The sequence below is a fragment of the Chanodichthys erythropterus genome, chromosome 12, assembly GCF_024489055.1.
Source record: "Chanodichthys erythropterus isolate Z2021 chromosome 12, ASM2448905v1, whole genome shotgun sequence".
Taxonomy (NCBI): Eukaryota; Metazoa; Chordata; class Actinopteri; order Cypriniformes; family Xenocyprididae; genus Chanodichthys; species Chanodichthys erythropterus.
In genome coordinates this window covers 15,347,904-15,365,572 of record NC_090232.1, presented here as the reverse complement: position 1 = coordinate 15,365,572, position 17,669 = coordinate 15,347,904, and the positions used below count along the sequence as shown (strand labels likewise).

General features: G+C 37.4%; 1 protein-coding gene across 2 annotated transcripts; it reads right to left on the bottom strand.

Moving 5' to 3' along the window:
- Window positions 1-1,490: 1,490 nt before the first annotated feature.
- Window positions 1,491-3,821, bottom strand: LOC137032951 (uncharacterized). 2 transcript variants are annotated; one of them, XM_067404999.1, is made up of 3 exons: window positions 3,246-3,821; window positions 2,760-3,042; window positions 1,491-2,663 (listed from the first exon to the last, which is right to left on the bottom strand). In XM_067404999.1, the coding sequence occupies exons 2-3, from the start codon at window positions 3,003-3,005 to the stop codon at window positions 1,995-1,997; spliced, it is 915 nt and encodes a 304-aa protein (XP_067261100.1). In that variant the 5' UTR covers window positions 3,006-3,042; window positions 3,246-3,821; the 3' UTR covers window positions 1,491-1,994. The 2 variants fall into 2 exon arrangements, with proteins under 2 accessions (XP_067261100.1, XP_067261099.1); XM_067404998.1 differs by having other exon boundaries at window positions 2,760-3,821.
- Window positions 3,822-17,669: the final 13,848 nt, after the last annotated feature.

The following is a 17,669-nucleotide window of genomic DNA, read 5'->3' as shown; positions in this document are numbered from 1 at the left end:
TAATATGTTTTGTTGATGTTGTTGTTGTCATCACAATTATTCTGGTTTGTCCATGTGCATCTGAATGTATCAACTTAATATACTCATATACTCCGAAAGCGAATGGCACATTGTGAGGCAACAAAGCTGTAAGAACATAAATATGAATATACAAAAAAACGAAAAAGAGTGGTTAATAGCATTATACATTGGATACATAGTATGATTTTTAGATAATATAATGATAGGAACAGGAAAGTAAACTTTTTCACTTTCTTTTTCTAGACTTACACAAAATGACCTTACTGACATGCAGCCTTACTTAGATATAAATTATTCATTTTTCCACCTCAGTTTGTTCTTACCACTGTGAGAATGTTGCCTCTCTTGTTGTAATTTCCAAGCTAATTATGAGCAGGCTAGCATCTTTGCATAGACATTGTGGAGAGCGAGTTGGGATGAATTGTAATTCTGACAGCAGCAGTTGCTGCCATTCCCTCTAGAGATGTACTGTTCTCAGCTTTAACAGCAGATTAACAATGACCAGTCCAGTCTCAGCTGAGGTGCTCTGCTAAATCACAAACACCTCAGTGCCAGGGAAATGCCAGAATTGAGTAGGCACGAGTGGGTAAGCCAGATGGTTCAGGCACTGTCCTGTCTATTATTATGATGGAAACAAGGTCCCAATGAGACATTCTGGGGACATTTTACAACTTTTTATTTTTCTATTGGGCCACTATCTCACATAAACCAAACATGCATTGATAAGGCAATATACTGTCTCATCTCGTATTTAATGGTTCATACAGTAGTACTGATTGTTATAGTGATTCTGGTAGTGATTCTGATTTATTTTCATTAGGCTTCCATAGCCATATTGTAGACTAACAGCATTAAGAAGTCTAGTCCATATTGCTGTTTATTCTGCCAAAGAATCAGCATATGAGACAGGAAAACTCATCTGACTGACATGTAAATGACCAACTGCAGTTCGACACATTTAGGGCCAGGTGAATATGAAATTCTGTGAAACTTCATTAAAAATGTGAGAGAAAAAAAAAAAAAAACTAAACAAAATACCTGCAACTGGTGTAATTATGTACATTTACTGATTATTTCAAAGGCATGACTATGAGGTGTACAGATGGCACATTAAGTGAGAGCAGCCTAAATGAATATTTTGAGTAATGGTTCATTGACACGAAAATTGTGGTCGTATTCAGTAGCCGTTCTAACTGATTCTGAGAGTTTTAGTGAAGTGAAGCCTTGAGTGCAAGATACTGATTCATACTGAGTCTTTTTTAAATGATTATTTATAATAACAAGCTCATAAGAGTCTTTGTTCTCGAATCGGACTACACAGGTTGTGCTGCATGCTGAAAAGCACTGCAGGAAACACTTGCTGTTTTGTAACTGTGTGTCTTTCCAGTTTGTTTTGACATATTTTAATCTACATACCGTATTCTATGCATCTTACAGTTTTTTCCAATTGCTAACACACAATTTTTCAAACTAGTCTGGTTTTATCAAAACACTTAACACAATTCACAAAACCACACACCCAAACTGCAAAATACCTCATATATCCTGCAAAATGAAGCACTGCAACCGAAACTACACATAACATTATCAAAATCAAACTTTTGCATGAAATGGCACACACTTCATTCATATTACCAGATTTTTGCCTAACCACCTACACACTGTTGGGCATAATGAAAAGCACCCCCATCTTTAGTATGCTTTGCCATAATACTAAAATATGTATCAGATTGTTCACATGCACAGAAATATTTGCAGATACACACACATGCTGTTGCAACATTTTTATTTTTTTTCCTTCACTACAGTAAACAAGTCAGTACAACATAAGCACAGCAGATATATTTACATGGGACTGAACAAAAATATTCTTACAAAAAAAGTAAACGGAAAAAGAAAATTTCTGAAAAAAAATATATTACAGTAAAAAAAAAAAAAAAAAAAAAAAAAAAAAAAAAAGGCAAGAAAAATAATTAGGCAGCATCTTGCCGCACAGCCGGGTCTGGCCACAACGCCTCGTCAACATCACAGGCAATATCTTCCCTTGCCAGACATCGAGGGAAGAAGCGCCTTGAGTGCCTTATCCATCCCTGAATTGCACCCACATCAATCTCATCACATGCCTCTTCCATGGCCTGCACAAGAGGCATGCGCACAAAGGGCTGCCGGTCGTATACCTTCCACCGCCATGCCGAAAAGAATTCTTCTATGGGGTTCAGAAATGGTGAGTATGGTGGGAGGTATTGCACGAGAAATGTTGGGTGGTCAGCAAACCAGTTTTGGACTGGGGCTGCACGATGAAAGCTCACGTTGTCCCATACTACAACGTACCGGTTTCTTTGATGGTCTGCATCATTCATACGCTCTGGTGGTATGAGAATGTTGTGAAGTCTGTCCAGAAATGTGAGAATATGGGCTGTGTTGTATGGTCCAAGTTTGGCATGACGGTGGAGGACACCATGCATATTGGAGATGGCAGCGCACATTGTGATGTTCCCACCACGTTGGCCAGGAACATCTATAATGGCTCTGTGGCCAATGAGGTTTCTCCCCCTTCTTCTGGTCTTTGCTAGGTTGAACCCAGCCTCATCTATAAAGATGAACTCATGTGGGATTGCATGAGCATCCATTTCCACTACTCCCTGAAAACAAAGAACAAAAATCACTCAATATGGTGTTATCCAGTACACTGGGAAACAATGTTGTGTGTAGTGTACTGCAGTCAATATAGTACTTACATCCACATATGCTCGTCTGAACTCTTTGTTTCTTTGAGAGTTTCTCTCAAACGGCACCTTATAAAGTTGTTTCATTCTGATTTGGTTTCGCTTGAGAATGCGAGCCAATGTGGACAGACTAACTCGTTGAATGTTGTTGAATAAGGTGTTGTCTTGGATGATGTGGCTTTGAATTTCTCGTAATCTGATTTCATTATTTTCCAAAACCAAGTTTACAATGGCAGCTTCCTGTACCCCGGTGAACATTTGGCCCCTTCCTCCACCATGGTGTCGTCTCTCAGTCCTTTAGAAAAAATAAAATAATATATATAGGGCTTGGACAATGCAGCCTAAATATTTTCCCCCACAGTAGAGTACATTGTACAGGAAACTTGTACAGTTCATGAATGGCTGATGTCATACACTAAGTAAACAGGTGTCACCCAACTGATACACTATGACATGGGGTATACTACATGTGTACTACATGAAATTTTGGTTACATACCTGTTCTCCAGTCTAAAGGTCCGGATGACAGAGGCGACAGTAAAACGGCTCAAGTCTGTCCAGCCTCACGCATTGTCAACCCATGGTTGATGACATGATCTACTAAGGTTGCTCTGATTTCATTTGAAAGTGTTTGTCTTCTTTGGCCATGAACTCCTCTACCTGCTCTACCGTTACCTTTCACTCTTCCTCCCCCTCTTATTCTCAACCTCCCTCTTCCTCTTCCTCTTCCTCTTCCTCTCTCTGCAATGTCTTCCATTGTTGTTGTAAAAAAAAAAGGTTCTCACCTGTGGTCTTTCCATAGTGCTTACATCCTGATTGAAGTGTTAACAATTAACCACTGAGGTGTTTGGCCAGGTGGCACATGTAATTGGCCAATTAGCTCATGTAGTGTCATTTTGAATGGCAGTGTTTTGAAATGGCAAACATGTGACTTTATGTCAGATTGTTGTGTCTTATGCAGAGAACTGTATTTAGTGAATTTAAAAAGTGCTATTTTGAAATGCAAAATGTGTGTAAAACAGAAAAGGTGTTTAGACTTTTGGAGACTTGAGAAGAAGTTTTGCTCTCTGTGTGTCAGTTTAAATAATTGTGCTGTGCATGTCATTTTAGTGTGTTAGCAATTGGAAAAAACTGTAATATTGCTATTGAAACAAATCAGACTCATCTCCAGAGAATAGCATGAGCTCTATGAAGGAGTGGCCCCTGCTGGTTGGTGAAGGTGAAGCGCAACCACCCAAATATTAACATTAGTGTTAGCTTGGTGCTGAAATCACAGAGTCTCACTGTGAGGCAGTGGTCCCCGCTGGTTAGTGCGAGTGAAGAGCAGTAGCACACGTGGTGGCGCTGAATGATTTACAGCCTGTCAGTCCCTGAGCAACTGGAGTAGCTGTGACTCTCATCCAACAGCATCTTTAATGAATGGGGAGAGTGTTAAAAATACACAGGTTGTCAATTATTGAACATCTTCTCTCTCTCTTTTATGTGCTTGGACCCTTTCACTTGCATTTATTGGCTTGCTACCTCAATCTTTCTGTCTTTTTCAGTTTTTGCCCTCTTTTTGAAACCTTTGTCCCTCATATAAGGAATATGACCAGGTCACATCTCCTATCTTGTTTCGTTTCTCACTAAAGGACCGAGCTGTTTATTTTAAAATGTTTATATAGTAAAAGTTTAGTACCAAAAAAATAAGCTTTAGAGAATGTTCTCGCTGCTCTTTTCCATACAACAACAGATGATGATTGCCAAGCTCTAAAAAGCACCATAAAAAGGGTCCAAATGACCAGTGTTAGGGAAAGTTACTTTTAAAAATAATGCATTACAATATTGTGTTAATCCCTAAAAAAAGTAACTAATTGAGTTACTTAGTTACTTTTTATGGAAAGTAATGCAGCACATTACTTTTGCATTACTTTTTTTAACCTGGGGTGAGCTTGCTTGTTTGTTTTTTAACAACAACAAAAAAGTTCTATTTTTTGGCAAATGTTAAGGCCCTTTCACACCAAAAGTAAAAAGAATAAGCTTCAGGATTATCAGAAATTTGATGTTTATCTAAAGTCATTTTTGCTTGTTAGTATGGTTGAATTGGATCATTGAAGGTCAGCAGCAAAGAAATAAAGGTTATGGTTAATAAAGTGAGATTAAATACATAAAGTAAGCCTCTAAGTGCCGTCTGAAATTTTCTTATAAAATTAGCATTTTTATCAAGCTTGTATGTTTAGGTTCAGTTATTTCACTTTAATGGCAATGAAAAGGACCTATTAATTGCCATTTAAGTGAAATTACTGAACCTAAACATACAAGCTTGATAAAAATGCTCATTGAATTTACCTTGGCATAGTTAAATAACAAGAGTTCAGTACATGGAAATGATATACAGTAAGTCTCAAACTCCATTGTTTCCTCCTTCTTATGTAAATCTCTTTTGTTTAAAAGACCTCCGAAGAACAGGCGAATCTCAACATAACACCGACTGTTACGTAACAGTCGGGATCATTAATATGTACGCCCCCAATATTTGCATACGCCAGCTCATGTTCAAGCCATTAAACAAGGGCAGGCAGTATTAACATCTGGATCTGTGCACAGCTGAATCAACAGACTAGGTAAGCAAGCAAGGACAACAGCGAAAAATGGCAGATGGAGCAATAATAACTGACATGATCCATGATAACATGATATTTTTAGTGATATTTGTAAATTGTGTTTCTAAATGTTTTGTTAGCATGTTGCTAATGTACTGTTAAATGTGTTTAAAGTTACCATCGTTTCTTACTGTATTCACGGAGACAAGAGCGGTCACTATTTTCATTTTTAAAACACTTGCAGTCTGTATAATTCATAAACACAACTTCATTCTTTATAAATCTCTCCAACAGTGTAGCATTAGCCGTTAGCCACAGAGCGTAGCCTCAAACTCATTCAGAATCAATGTAAACATCAAAATAAATACTATTCTCACATGATCCGACGCGTACATGCAGTATGCATGACGAACATTTTGTAAAGATCCATTTGAGGGTTATATTAGCTGTGTGAACTTTGTTTATTAACTGTTTTATAGTCGCGAGCTTGGGGGCAGGGAGCGCGAGATTTAAAGGGGCTGCAGCCTGAATCAGTGTATAGTTAATGATGCCCCAAATTAGGGGGGTACTATGGGGTATTTTGAGCTGAAACTTCACAGACACATTCAGGGGACACCTTAGACTTATATTACATCTTGTGAAAGAACGTTCTAGGGCAACTTTAAAGGGTTAGTCATCATTTATTCTCATTTCACCCTCATTTTGTTCCAACCCATAAAATTTTCATTCATCTTTGAAACACAACTGAAGAAAATTTTAATGAAACTGCTCCCTCGATTGAAAGTCAATTTCCCCAAAATGTTGATGCTTCTAAAAATTAAAGACACACTGTAAAAAATGACCGTGATTTTAACAGTAAAAGACTGTAAAAATGCTGCGGTGAAAAAACGTTAATTGGTTTACAGAAAGTTTCCGTAATATATACGGTGAATAACTGTAATAGATCTAATGGTACATTTAATGTAATTTTACAGTAAAATACTGTTAAATTCACAGTTTTTGGAAGTAAAAAATAACAATTCATTGTAAAATTTACAGGGAAAACCGTACATTGACATTCCCACAATTCCCTGCGTGACACTTCACATTTGATATATTTTCGTTGAAATAACTCTGTTTCTTCTAAGTTTTTCTCATTTTTTTTTTCTAATCAGTTATGTACATTAGGGTTTTATGTTACATCTAATGTTGTTAAATTAATGTTTATTGCATTTTTAAAATTTCATGCATGTTACCATGATGGTGTTTAGTGTGTGTGTGAATGACACTGTGTGCACCTTCTATATATTAGTATTGTCCTCCTCAGCTTGTGGAAAAGCTGCTTGTGATGAACTTTGATTCATCATGTGACTCTTATCACCACTGTGTTTGGTGACTGTCAGTGTATTATAAAGGTACAAAACAGATATTAGTACTTCATTAGATTGGTAAATTAACATTATATCAGTTAATGAAATACGTTATTTTACCGTAAATTTAACAGTTTTTTTTTTACGTTGCTACTGTATTTTTTACGGTAAAGTTCTGGCAACCACAGCTGCCGGTTTTTTACCGTAAATTTTACTGGGATTTTTTTTACAGTGCATCGTAAAAGAATATATATGAATTGCATGGTTGAATCCAAGTCTCCTGAAGAGACATGATTGTTTTATATGATGAACAGATTTAATTTAGACTTTTACTCACCAGACTTCATCAGATGGTAAACAGAAGCTGAAACGTGCTTGTCTCAGGCTCGAGAACATATGAGCTTTGTTCTCACACGTCAAGCAAGTACTATAGGGGTTGAGCTTCCGTTTACCATTTAGGTAGGGAAAGGGGACAAATGTCTGCATCCGAAATTCCAAATTCTTCCTAACTAATTAATCCTCCTGGCAGCTCTGCTGGAGCCCTCCAATCTCATTTTCACTTCTGCATATTTAAACAACACATTTAGCATCACTGACATCAAATCAAAGTGTTTTCATGCATCTTCACCCTTTTGTGTTCCACAGAGGTGAGCAAATGATGACAGCATTTTCATTTTTTTGGTGAACTGTCCCTTTAAGCACTTGGTCAAAGCATTGTTTTTATTCAGATTTCATTCAAGTATTCATTGAAGTTATCAAGAGTTTCACGCTGCATGATTGTCAATATTCAAGTGCATCAAAAGCACTCCAAAAGTGTTTTGTTAACATAATGTACTGAAATAAACAAGAAACTGCATTAGTACAACAAAGTACTGCTGCTGAACTCAGCAACCTCCTCCGAAACCCTCTCACCTCTGCATTTTTTCAATAATGCAAATCACTGTTTCCATATCACCTGGGTATTCAATAACTAGGGCACTAGCAGTACATTGAAACACCTTGTTATTGCACTTTGACCAGTACAGGTCTCTCCAACTCTTTTTTCCCAACTAACTGCTGAAATCCATGAAGAGATAGGCTGCCTGTATATAAACAAGACTTTTTTTTTTTTTTTTTCATGGTTCTGTTGTTGGAAGCATGGCAAATTACATATTGTATACATGTAATTTGTCATGCTTCCAACAACAGAACCATGAAAAAATATATATTTTCTTTTAGCGAGTTTAGGTAGCCGCATTCAGCACAGTTTCATATCTGATGACTTGCTGCATTTGGTTATGGCTAAGTGTGACAAATGGCTGAAAGTGAGGTTGAACATACTGCTTATTACTATTTATTGTGAGACTACCCAAGATAATCATAAAAACAATATCTGCTATGCTGTAGTTATCATAGAAAATTAATGATCGAAGAGTGGGACATATATTAATGATGTGCAAGATGGCACATGGATGTAATATTGCTCAATATTGCAGTGTTGCAAATCCCAGTGCATTACCGAACAAGTGAACGCTCCGGCAATGCCATATGCAAGTACATACTGCCCCCTACAGGCTCACTGAGATTCACTTCACAGAGATTGAGTGCTGTAGGCAAGAAGACAGATGTGATTCATAATGCAAACTCCCATGTGCTTGATGACACAATAAGAGCTGTGCTCTGAGTGAGTGTGTGCTTTGCTCTGTCACCACCAGAACTAGTACAGAGAGACACAACTAGACAAACTTAGCTTCCCAAAGAAGAAGCAGTCTCAGTGTGAGACTGGAGAGGTTGAGACAGAGGCACACTTTCTCCTTTACTGCTATAAATTTCATAATACAAAAAGTGAGATACTTTGAAAAACTTTCAAAGCTCATTTCTTGTTTTCTAAAATAGTTTAAAAAGATCAAATGCAGGTGTTTTTGAGGGAGGTTGCAGAAAAACTCATAGTTGAGCTCTACAACCTCAGAAAGCAATCACCGTTTTGATAATCATGCGCGAGTTGTAGCCTGTCAATCATTTCAGCTCCAAACTGCACATATTTACACATACTACACATTTACTACAGTGGAGATTTTAGCAATTTTTAGCAATCAAAATCATATCACCCAATAAAGGTCATCAATAACTCCATCCGCCAATGACTTCTGAATACCCTTTTAAAGACAAACAACATACTTTTTATTATTTTATTTTATTTTATTTTATTTTATTTTATTTTATTTTATTTTATTTTATTTTGCCTACTGAAACCCTATTACTTCACACACCAGGGACTACAATACATTTCAAAGACTTTATAAATGTAGTTTATTTCGTGTTATTATTTTTTAATTCATTTTATTAGTGTATATTAATAATTTGGCAATGTTGCATTTAAAATATTGGAATTTAAAAAAAAAAAAGAATAATAAAGTACTTTTAATTTGTAAACAAGCATCACAAGATTATAGTTAACACCTGTCAATCACACATATTGTCACAGTCACAGTGGAGTCTGTGCAATGTCGTGTGCTTGTTTTGGTGTGTATGTATCTTACAACTTAACATGTTAATGAGACTTGCAAGGAAAGTGGAATCTGTCAGTCAAACTTGTGACCTCATCTGCGACTGAGTCTGTCACTTTGTTAATGACAGAGATCCTTTAACAGATTTTTTTATGCAAAATGTCTTGTGTATGTGTGAGCCAGAGGGAAGCAGTCAATGATAAACACACAGAACAGTTTAAGAGCGAGTGCATTTTTGTGGATCTTTAAAATGATGGGTTTGGCCACTGCTGATAACTTGTAATTATAAGGAGACTTGTGGTACTTTAACCTCTAAAAAGAGTCTGAGTGTATAATTCAACATTTATTAACTCTACCCTGCATTTTGGGATGGGAATAAATTATTTGATTACCATGATTTTATGATTTGTGCACCACCCCACCCAGTAAATGTTTAGATTTTCTTTTCTGACCAAAGCTGTGTTAGAAGTAAGATATTTTGTGTATGTTCCTGTCACAACTAAAAAGGAACTTATCAGAAGGTAGGCTATATAGTTTATGTTCTCTGCACCTCATGAAGGAAGGGCTGAAAAATCCTCTTGTTAGAGGAAACATGAGAGAAGGAAATTAGAATAGAGAGGATGGGGCCGGAGAAACCTGGTCTGTTACCTCCTCCCGAAGTGTTAAGAGGGAAATTTCACGGCTAGTTATTCATGCTGTGATCTCTTCCCCTCCAAATCACAGTGAGAAATTGGCTGAGCCCTAAAGTGACTCTAGCTTGTAGTCTGTTTGATAGAGACCCATGACAGAAGAGAAAATTCAGCTAGAGAGTCTCTCAAAGGTCTTCTACACTTCGATATAGAGCTTTTCAGTCCAGTTTCTTGTGCCTGAAGCTATTGTCCAAACAACTCTGTTACCAAAACCCAAACTGGTAAGGCTTTCCCATGAGTCAAAGAGTAGATTTTTCAAGCTCTCTTGCTACCTGATCTCAAACTGGCCTTATTTCAACAAAGCAAACAGAATGCGCTATTTTTCGAAACACGTGGGAAATATTTCTTACTGTAGATTCTTGTGTTTTATTTGAGCTGCTTGGTGTAAAACCCCAAATGTGCATTTTTCTGCAGCTGACTTCTTATTTGAATCATTACTTGTCAGCAAGATCTAGAACCATAGCTCACCTCCTGATGGCTTCCACCCACAGCTCAATCACTGGGTCAGTGTAATGAGAGAGGACTTGTTGACCTCGCAAAATGTGACATCATATCCTGGATTTGGCCTGAGGGCACTCTAGAGATTCAGTTACATGGAGCTGAGGCTCTCATGAGTCGATGTACACATCGATGCAAGGCCTTCGAAAGATTGTATCTGGTGTATAAGGTGACAAGAGGGAGACTGACATCCAGAAAAGCAGCCAAAGGTGGATGGAAGGCCTGTGTTATGATATTTACAAGTTCACACCTCTGTGTTGAGAGTCTCCAGACCACCTGCTCTTCACCGTCAATCACTCTTCTTCAGCTTAAATCATTTTTCATTAACACAGCAGCCCTGCGATAGACACAAAGACCCTGAGCTGCTGAGCAGTTCCTGCTTGCCAGCCCAAAAATCACTTATTATCTGCGACGCGGAGGTGCTGCAGCGGTCCCATTAGCAGCTGCATTCTCCGGTCCTGTGTGTACACCCCCTCCCCCTTATTTCCTCTGTCAGTCACTGTCAAATATCAGAACACACCGTTCCCTTTGGAGCCTGTCTGCAATTTTCTTTGTAACACCTTACGGGGATGACGTTATCTTTTCAACACTACTGTGTCTCTGCAGACAATTTTACAGTACAAGCAGCCACGGACTTTTGCTGTAACACTGCTTCACCATAAACAGAAAAAAGTGAGACATGCAAGGATTAAAAAAAATAGGTTGCTTTGGAAAAAAAGTGTCTGCCAAATGCATATATGTAAATTAAATTAAATTGACTGGCTATTTATTATGTCTACATGATGTGTTGTAACTACACCAAGTTGCATGTAAAGATTAGAGCAGCAGGGATGTTTCATTTGCTTCCATTCTGTAAAATAACATTGTTCAGCCAAATTCATTGTAACACCAAATTAAATTTAGCTCGGTCCCTAACTGTTTCCCCGGCCAGAGCAAGAAACAGCCTGTGCTGGCTCATAAACAAGTCACGTTTTGATCTTAATTTTTGTTTTTAGTCGTGAGTGGAAGCTGCTTCCAAACTCAACATCTGTGAATTAGCTGCCTTGCATTCTGGCTAAAAATAACAGCTGGCTTCAGAGTATATATTCATGCCAACGATTAAATGCATTTTCTCACTAACATTGGCATTTTTATGTGTGTGTTTAATTGCATTAGGCTCATCTGAATTCATTCAGCCTTGAAGTTCATCAGTCACACATTCCCAAATGCCCGGAAGTATTCAATATGAAATCTGCCATGTTTGCTCATGGGCACTCAGTTATGCAGCCGGGTAGTTTTGAGCCAATCACATGAGCCCTAAACATCATGACTGATATATTGAAATACAGTGTATGTATGTATGTTTGTTTGTTTGTTTATATATATATATATATATATATATATATATATATATATGTATGTATATATGTGACGAGCAGGCCGAGCGAGAGCCGTGAACGGAGGAGCTCCGGAAGCATAAAAGGAGGAGCGATGACAGTGAAGGACGAGAAAGGACCAGGCCTGGACTTTATTTTATGTTTTATTACATTTGTGTGGACGGCAGACGTCCGCGAGGGTCAGCCGGTATTACTTTAATTTTGTATTTGTTTATTTTGAATTAAAGTTTTGTTTAACATTCACCGGTTCCCGCCTCCTTCTTCCCATACTTACGAACTGTGTTACAATATATATATATATATATATATATATATATATATATATATACAGGTGCTGGTCATATAATTAGAATATCATGAAAAAGCACATTTTTTTATTGTAAATTATTTTTAAAAATGAAACTTTCATATTCTAGATTCCCTACATGTAAAGTAAATCATTTCAAAAGTTTTTATTTAAAATTTTGATGATTAGAGCGTACAGCTCATGAAAGTCCAAAATCCAGTATCTCAAAATATTAGAATATTCCTAAGATCAATCAAAAAATGGATTTTCAAAACAGAAAAGTTCAAGTTCTTTAAAGTATGTTCATTTGTACACTCAATACTTGGTCAGCAGCACATATTACAGCAAATTACTTGCTCTGGCACAAATTACAGCATCAGTGAAGTATGGCATGGAAGTGATCAGCCTGTGGCACTGCTGAGGCACTATTTGAGCCTTCAGATCATCTGTATATTGTTGGATCGACTGTTTCTCATCTTTCTCTTGAAAATATCTCATAGATTCAGGGGTCAGGCATGTTGGCTGGCCAATAAAGCACAGTAATATCATGGTCAGCAAACCACTTGGAAGTGGTTTTTGCACTGTGGGCAGGTGCTAAAGTCCTGCTGGAAAAGGAAATCAGCATCTCCATAAAGCTTGTCAGCAGATAGAAGCATAAAGTGCTCCAAAATCTCCTGGAAGATGGCTGCATTGACTTTGCACTTGATAAAACACAATGGACCAACACCAGCAGATGTCACGGCCCCCCAAATCATTACTAACTTCAGAAAGTTCCCACTAGACTTCAAGCAGCTTGGATTTTGTGCCTCTCCAGTCTTCCTTCAGACTCTGGGACCATGATTTCAACAGGAAATGCAAAATTTACTTTTATCTGAAAAGATGACTTTTGACCATTGTTCACTGTCCAGTTCTTTTTCTCCTTAGCCCAGGTAAGATGCTTCTGATGTTGTTTCTGTTTCAGAAGTGGCTTGGTAGTCCTTTTCTGAAGATGTCTGAGTGTGGTGACTCTTGATGTACTGACTCTGGCTTCATTTGACTCATTGTGAAGCTCTCCCAAGTGTTTGAATCGGCTTTACTTGACAGTATTCTCAAGCTTGTGGTCATCCCTGTTGCTTGTGCACCTTTGCCTACCCCATTTCTTCCTTCTAGTCAACTTTGCATTTAATATGCTTTGATACATCACTCTGTAAACAGCCACCACATTCAGTAATGACCACCTGTGACTTACTCTCTTTGTGAGGGTGTCAATGATTGTCTCCTGGACCATTGCCAAGTCAGCAGTCTTCCCCATTAGTGTGGTTTCAAAGAACAAGAGATACCCGGAATTTATACTGTAGGGATGGTCATTTAATGAAACTCAAATGTAAATATTCTAATATTTTGAGATACTGGATTTTGGACTTTCATTAGTTGTACGCTCTAATCAACAAAATTAAAAAAAAAAAAAAAAAACTTTTGAAATGTTTTACTTTACATGTAGGGAATCTAGTATAAATGATATGTGATGATAAATGATAAATGATATGTCATATGTGTGACCCTGGACCACAAAACCAGTCATAAGTCTGAGGGGTATATTTGTAACAATAGCCAACAATACATTATATGGGTCAAAAATTATCGATTTTTATGTCAACATCATTAGGATATTAAGTAAAGATCATGTTCCATGAAGATATTTTGTAAATTTCCTACTGTAAATATATCAAACATGTATTTTTGTGAGTGGATATGCATTGCTAAGGACTTCATTTGGACAACTTTAAAGGCAATTTTCTCAATATTTAGATTTTTTTGCACCCTCAGATTTCAGATTTTCAAATAGCTGTATCTCAGCTAAATATTGTCCTAACAAACCATACATCAACATTATATCTTATTTATATCTTATATATCTTGTATATATATTACAGGGAAGGAAAAGGTCTGTGAGGAGGTGGTCTGAATTACAGAATATTGTTTATAAGCTTGCACTTGTTTCCAATCACACACAGTCAGCCATTCCATTGCAGTCGGTACAGTATCATGGCTCATATTAGTTTGAAAGTCAGACCACTCACTATCTATAGCCAACCACCTGACTGATGACTGGCACCATGGGAGGAAATGAAAGACTAAGCTCATTAAACTATACATTAAGCCATCTTTCCCTCTCTCTTCCTTCTCGCCATCCTCAATTGCTTTGTGTCTCATACCACGTTGATGCTTGCTAAGGATGATAAATTCTCTATTCCACTTGAGAGGCGGAGGTAATGGGGCAGGCCGAACATGGAGACAAAAAGCCTTTCAACAAGGACAAGAGAAAGACACCGAACATGGATACAAACATCTCATTAAACAATCCCATCACCACAGCCGCCCGTCCTGCTCCTTTCATCTTATCACTTATGATTAAGTGTATCTACTGCAGGTCTTTTAGAATCTGATACGACTGATACACATAATATTTAGCATTTAAAGTAAAAGCCTCCATCTAACCCTACAAAGTTGGAGTTCATTTACTTTTTTAGCAGGTCATTTATTATTATTACTTTTTAGGAGCTCTGTGCTGTGTCAGTGTCTGTCTGGAATCAATTAAGCTGTCTGTCACATGCAAGTTCGCTGTGCTGTTCCTTCAGTCACCCTGTTCAGCTCATTCACTTGTTTTCATTTAAAGAATGCCGTTGTCTTGTTTATTTTACTTCCTGGCAGTGCCACACTATGATTTATTGCATGCTCTGACCAGTTCCTCAACAGGCCACCCTTTAATGATTATTATCATTAGCAGAAGGCTGATCCTCAGTGTAGCGGATTTGAACCAATTGATTTAATAGACCTTTAAAAGGATGAATTGAAATGAATTACACAGCAGTGACTCCATATTGTGTGTGTTCTTGTATATATGGTTTATGAGGACACAAATTTGTATAATAACAAGGGTATTACATTGTAAACATGGTTAACTTCCTGTCTCCTCATAAACCAAATGGCTTAAAAAAAAAAACATACTAAACTGTGTTTTTTTTTTTTTTTTTTTGAAATTCAAAAAATGCAGACAGTTTTCTGTGATGGTAGGTTAGGGGGATAGAATATACAGTTTGTACAGTATAAAAACCATTACATCTATGGAGATTCCACATAAACCATATATACAAGTGTGTGTGTGTGTGTGTGTGTGTGTGTGTGTGTGTGTGTGTGTGTGTGTGTGTGTGTGTACTCCAGTGTTTCATTGTTACAGTGGTCTGCTGAGGTTTTAAATAAGAGGGCTTTGCCATGTTCAGAGCTATTTTGGTTTAAATGGTGGCTCACTCATGGTAGACGCTGTGTCTGAAGAGAAAAGAGCCTGGAGACACACTGCCTTGGCCTCTCTCTCTCTCTTACCCACACACTCTCTCTCTCTCTCTCTCTCTCTTTCTCTCTGTTCAGTCTGATAACCAATCTGGCAATAACCTATCCTTTCCAACACACCCTGTGATTTAAAACCATGGTAGTAGCAACATAAGCGTGACACGCACAAACACACACACACACACACACACACACACACACACACACACACACACACACACACACACACACACACACACATACACACACACACACACACACACACACAATGTTGGGTTTTTATGTTTTACGGGGACATTCCATAGACGTGAATGATTTTTATATTGTAAAAAAACTGTATCCTACCCCTAAACCTGTAACAGAAAACTTTCTGCATTTTTCACAAATTAATATTAATAAAATATGATTTTCTTTTCCTCATGGGGACCAAAAAACTACATATTAGTAGTTGGTCAGCTATTGAATTCGAATAGTCCACCTTTGAGTATTAATGAACTGCATATTTCAGTTAAAAAATACTGTATTGTCATTAATTCTGTCTTTGTCAAAATACTATCTTCAGAAATCAGAGCGCTTGGTGAAACACTGTAGGAAAATGGTGTATGTTCTACGCCTTCCCTATTCTACTTACGGAAGGAATGCGGCGCCAGTTTCGTTTTTGTTCCATAAGAAGAATAGGGAAGGCGTAGAACATACGGTGTAAGCGTTTTGAGGAATATGGAAAGCGGAAGCACGTGCAAAGCGATAATTTGTGTTTATAAAGCATATAGAGTTGTATTTTTTTCGAAAATGACCAATCGTTTCGCTAGATAAGACCCTTATTCCTTGTCCGGTATTGTTTGAAGCCCTTTGAAGCTGTACTGAAACTGTAATTTTGACCTTCAACCGTCTGGAGGCCACTGAAGTCCACTATAAGGAGAATAATCCTGGAATGTTTTCATCAAAAACCTTCATTTCTTTTCGACTGACGAAAGAAAGACATGAAAATCTTGGATGACATGGGGGTGAGTAAATTATCAGGAAAATTGTATTTAAAAGTTTACTAATCCTTTAATATCAAATACAAAGAGTTCTGTTGTTACATACCCCACTACTGGGATGAGTTGTAACACTAGCAGGGGATAGATGCAACACTGAGAGGTAATTTGCTGAAATAACACCCACACCATCCAATTTTTGCATAAACAAAAATTAGCTATGTTTCCAAGATCCACCTATTTTTATGTGAATTTTCAGATACTGCATAAAAAATGCTGGATGCAAAAATCAAGATGTACATAAATTCTAATAATGTGCACAAAAACCTTTCGCCGGGAGTTTGATTGACAAGCGATCTAACCAATCAGAACGCCGCATCCGCCATTTTGTCCGACAAAGCAGCCAGTAGTTAAAAGATTAACCTCGGTGGAGTTAAACTTGAAAAATGGTGTGTGTTGACGTCTTTCCGCATTTGAAACAACATGTTCATGGACTAATAGGAAGAGATGATCGGTTTTTACGAACGGTTGAGCTGGGGATCTAACGTTACAGCAATCTGTCACGACCATGGTCACGACACATTAAAGAGCAACAAAACGGTTTTTATTGTTTGGATTTCTTTAATAACTACACGGTTTGAAAGCTGGGACTATGTTAATATCATAAGTAACCTGCTCTGTCTTGTCTGTCGATGTGTGGTCAGTATCCTCTTTGTTCCGCGATGTATTTTTCACTGCGTGTGGAGTGACAGCGCCACGGCTTGTCGGACAAAGCAACAGTAACTAAGGGGGGCGGGGCTCGGCGAAAGGCTAATTGAGGCAGATATTTTACTGGTAAGAAGACATGCACATAAACTATGATGGAAATAAATTTACTGAATAAATCCCTAGATACGCAAAAAAAAAAAAAAAAAAAATCGTCCTGCACTGTAAAAAATGACCGTGATTTTAACAGTAAAAGACTGTAAAAATGCTGCGGTGAAAAACTGTTGATTGGTTTACAGAAAGTTTCTGTACTATATACGGTGAATAACTGTAATAGATCTAACGGTACATTTAATGTCATTTTACGGTAAAATACCGTTAAATTCACAGTTTTTGGACGTGAAAAATAACAATTCATTGTAAAATTTACAGTGAAAAACCGTATATTGACATTCCCACAATTCCCTGCGTGACACTTCACATTTGATATATTTTCGCTGAAATAACTCTGTTTCTTCTTAGTTTTTCTCATTTTTTTCTAATCAGTTATGTACATTAGGGTTTTATGTTACATCTAATGTTGTTAAATTAATGTTTATTGCATTTTTAAAATTTCATGCATGTTACCATGATGGTGTTTAGTGTGT

Coding starts and splice junctions, on each gene's coding strand:
- LOC137032951 (XM_067404998.1), bottom strand. CDS start 3,005: ATGTTCACCGGGGTACAGGAAGCTGCCATTGTAAACTTGGTTTTGGAA. Junction 2,664..2,759: donor TCAGACGAGCATATGTGGAT/GTAAGTACTATA, acceptor CTTTGTTTTCAG/GGAGTAGTGGAAATGGATGC.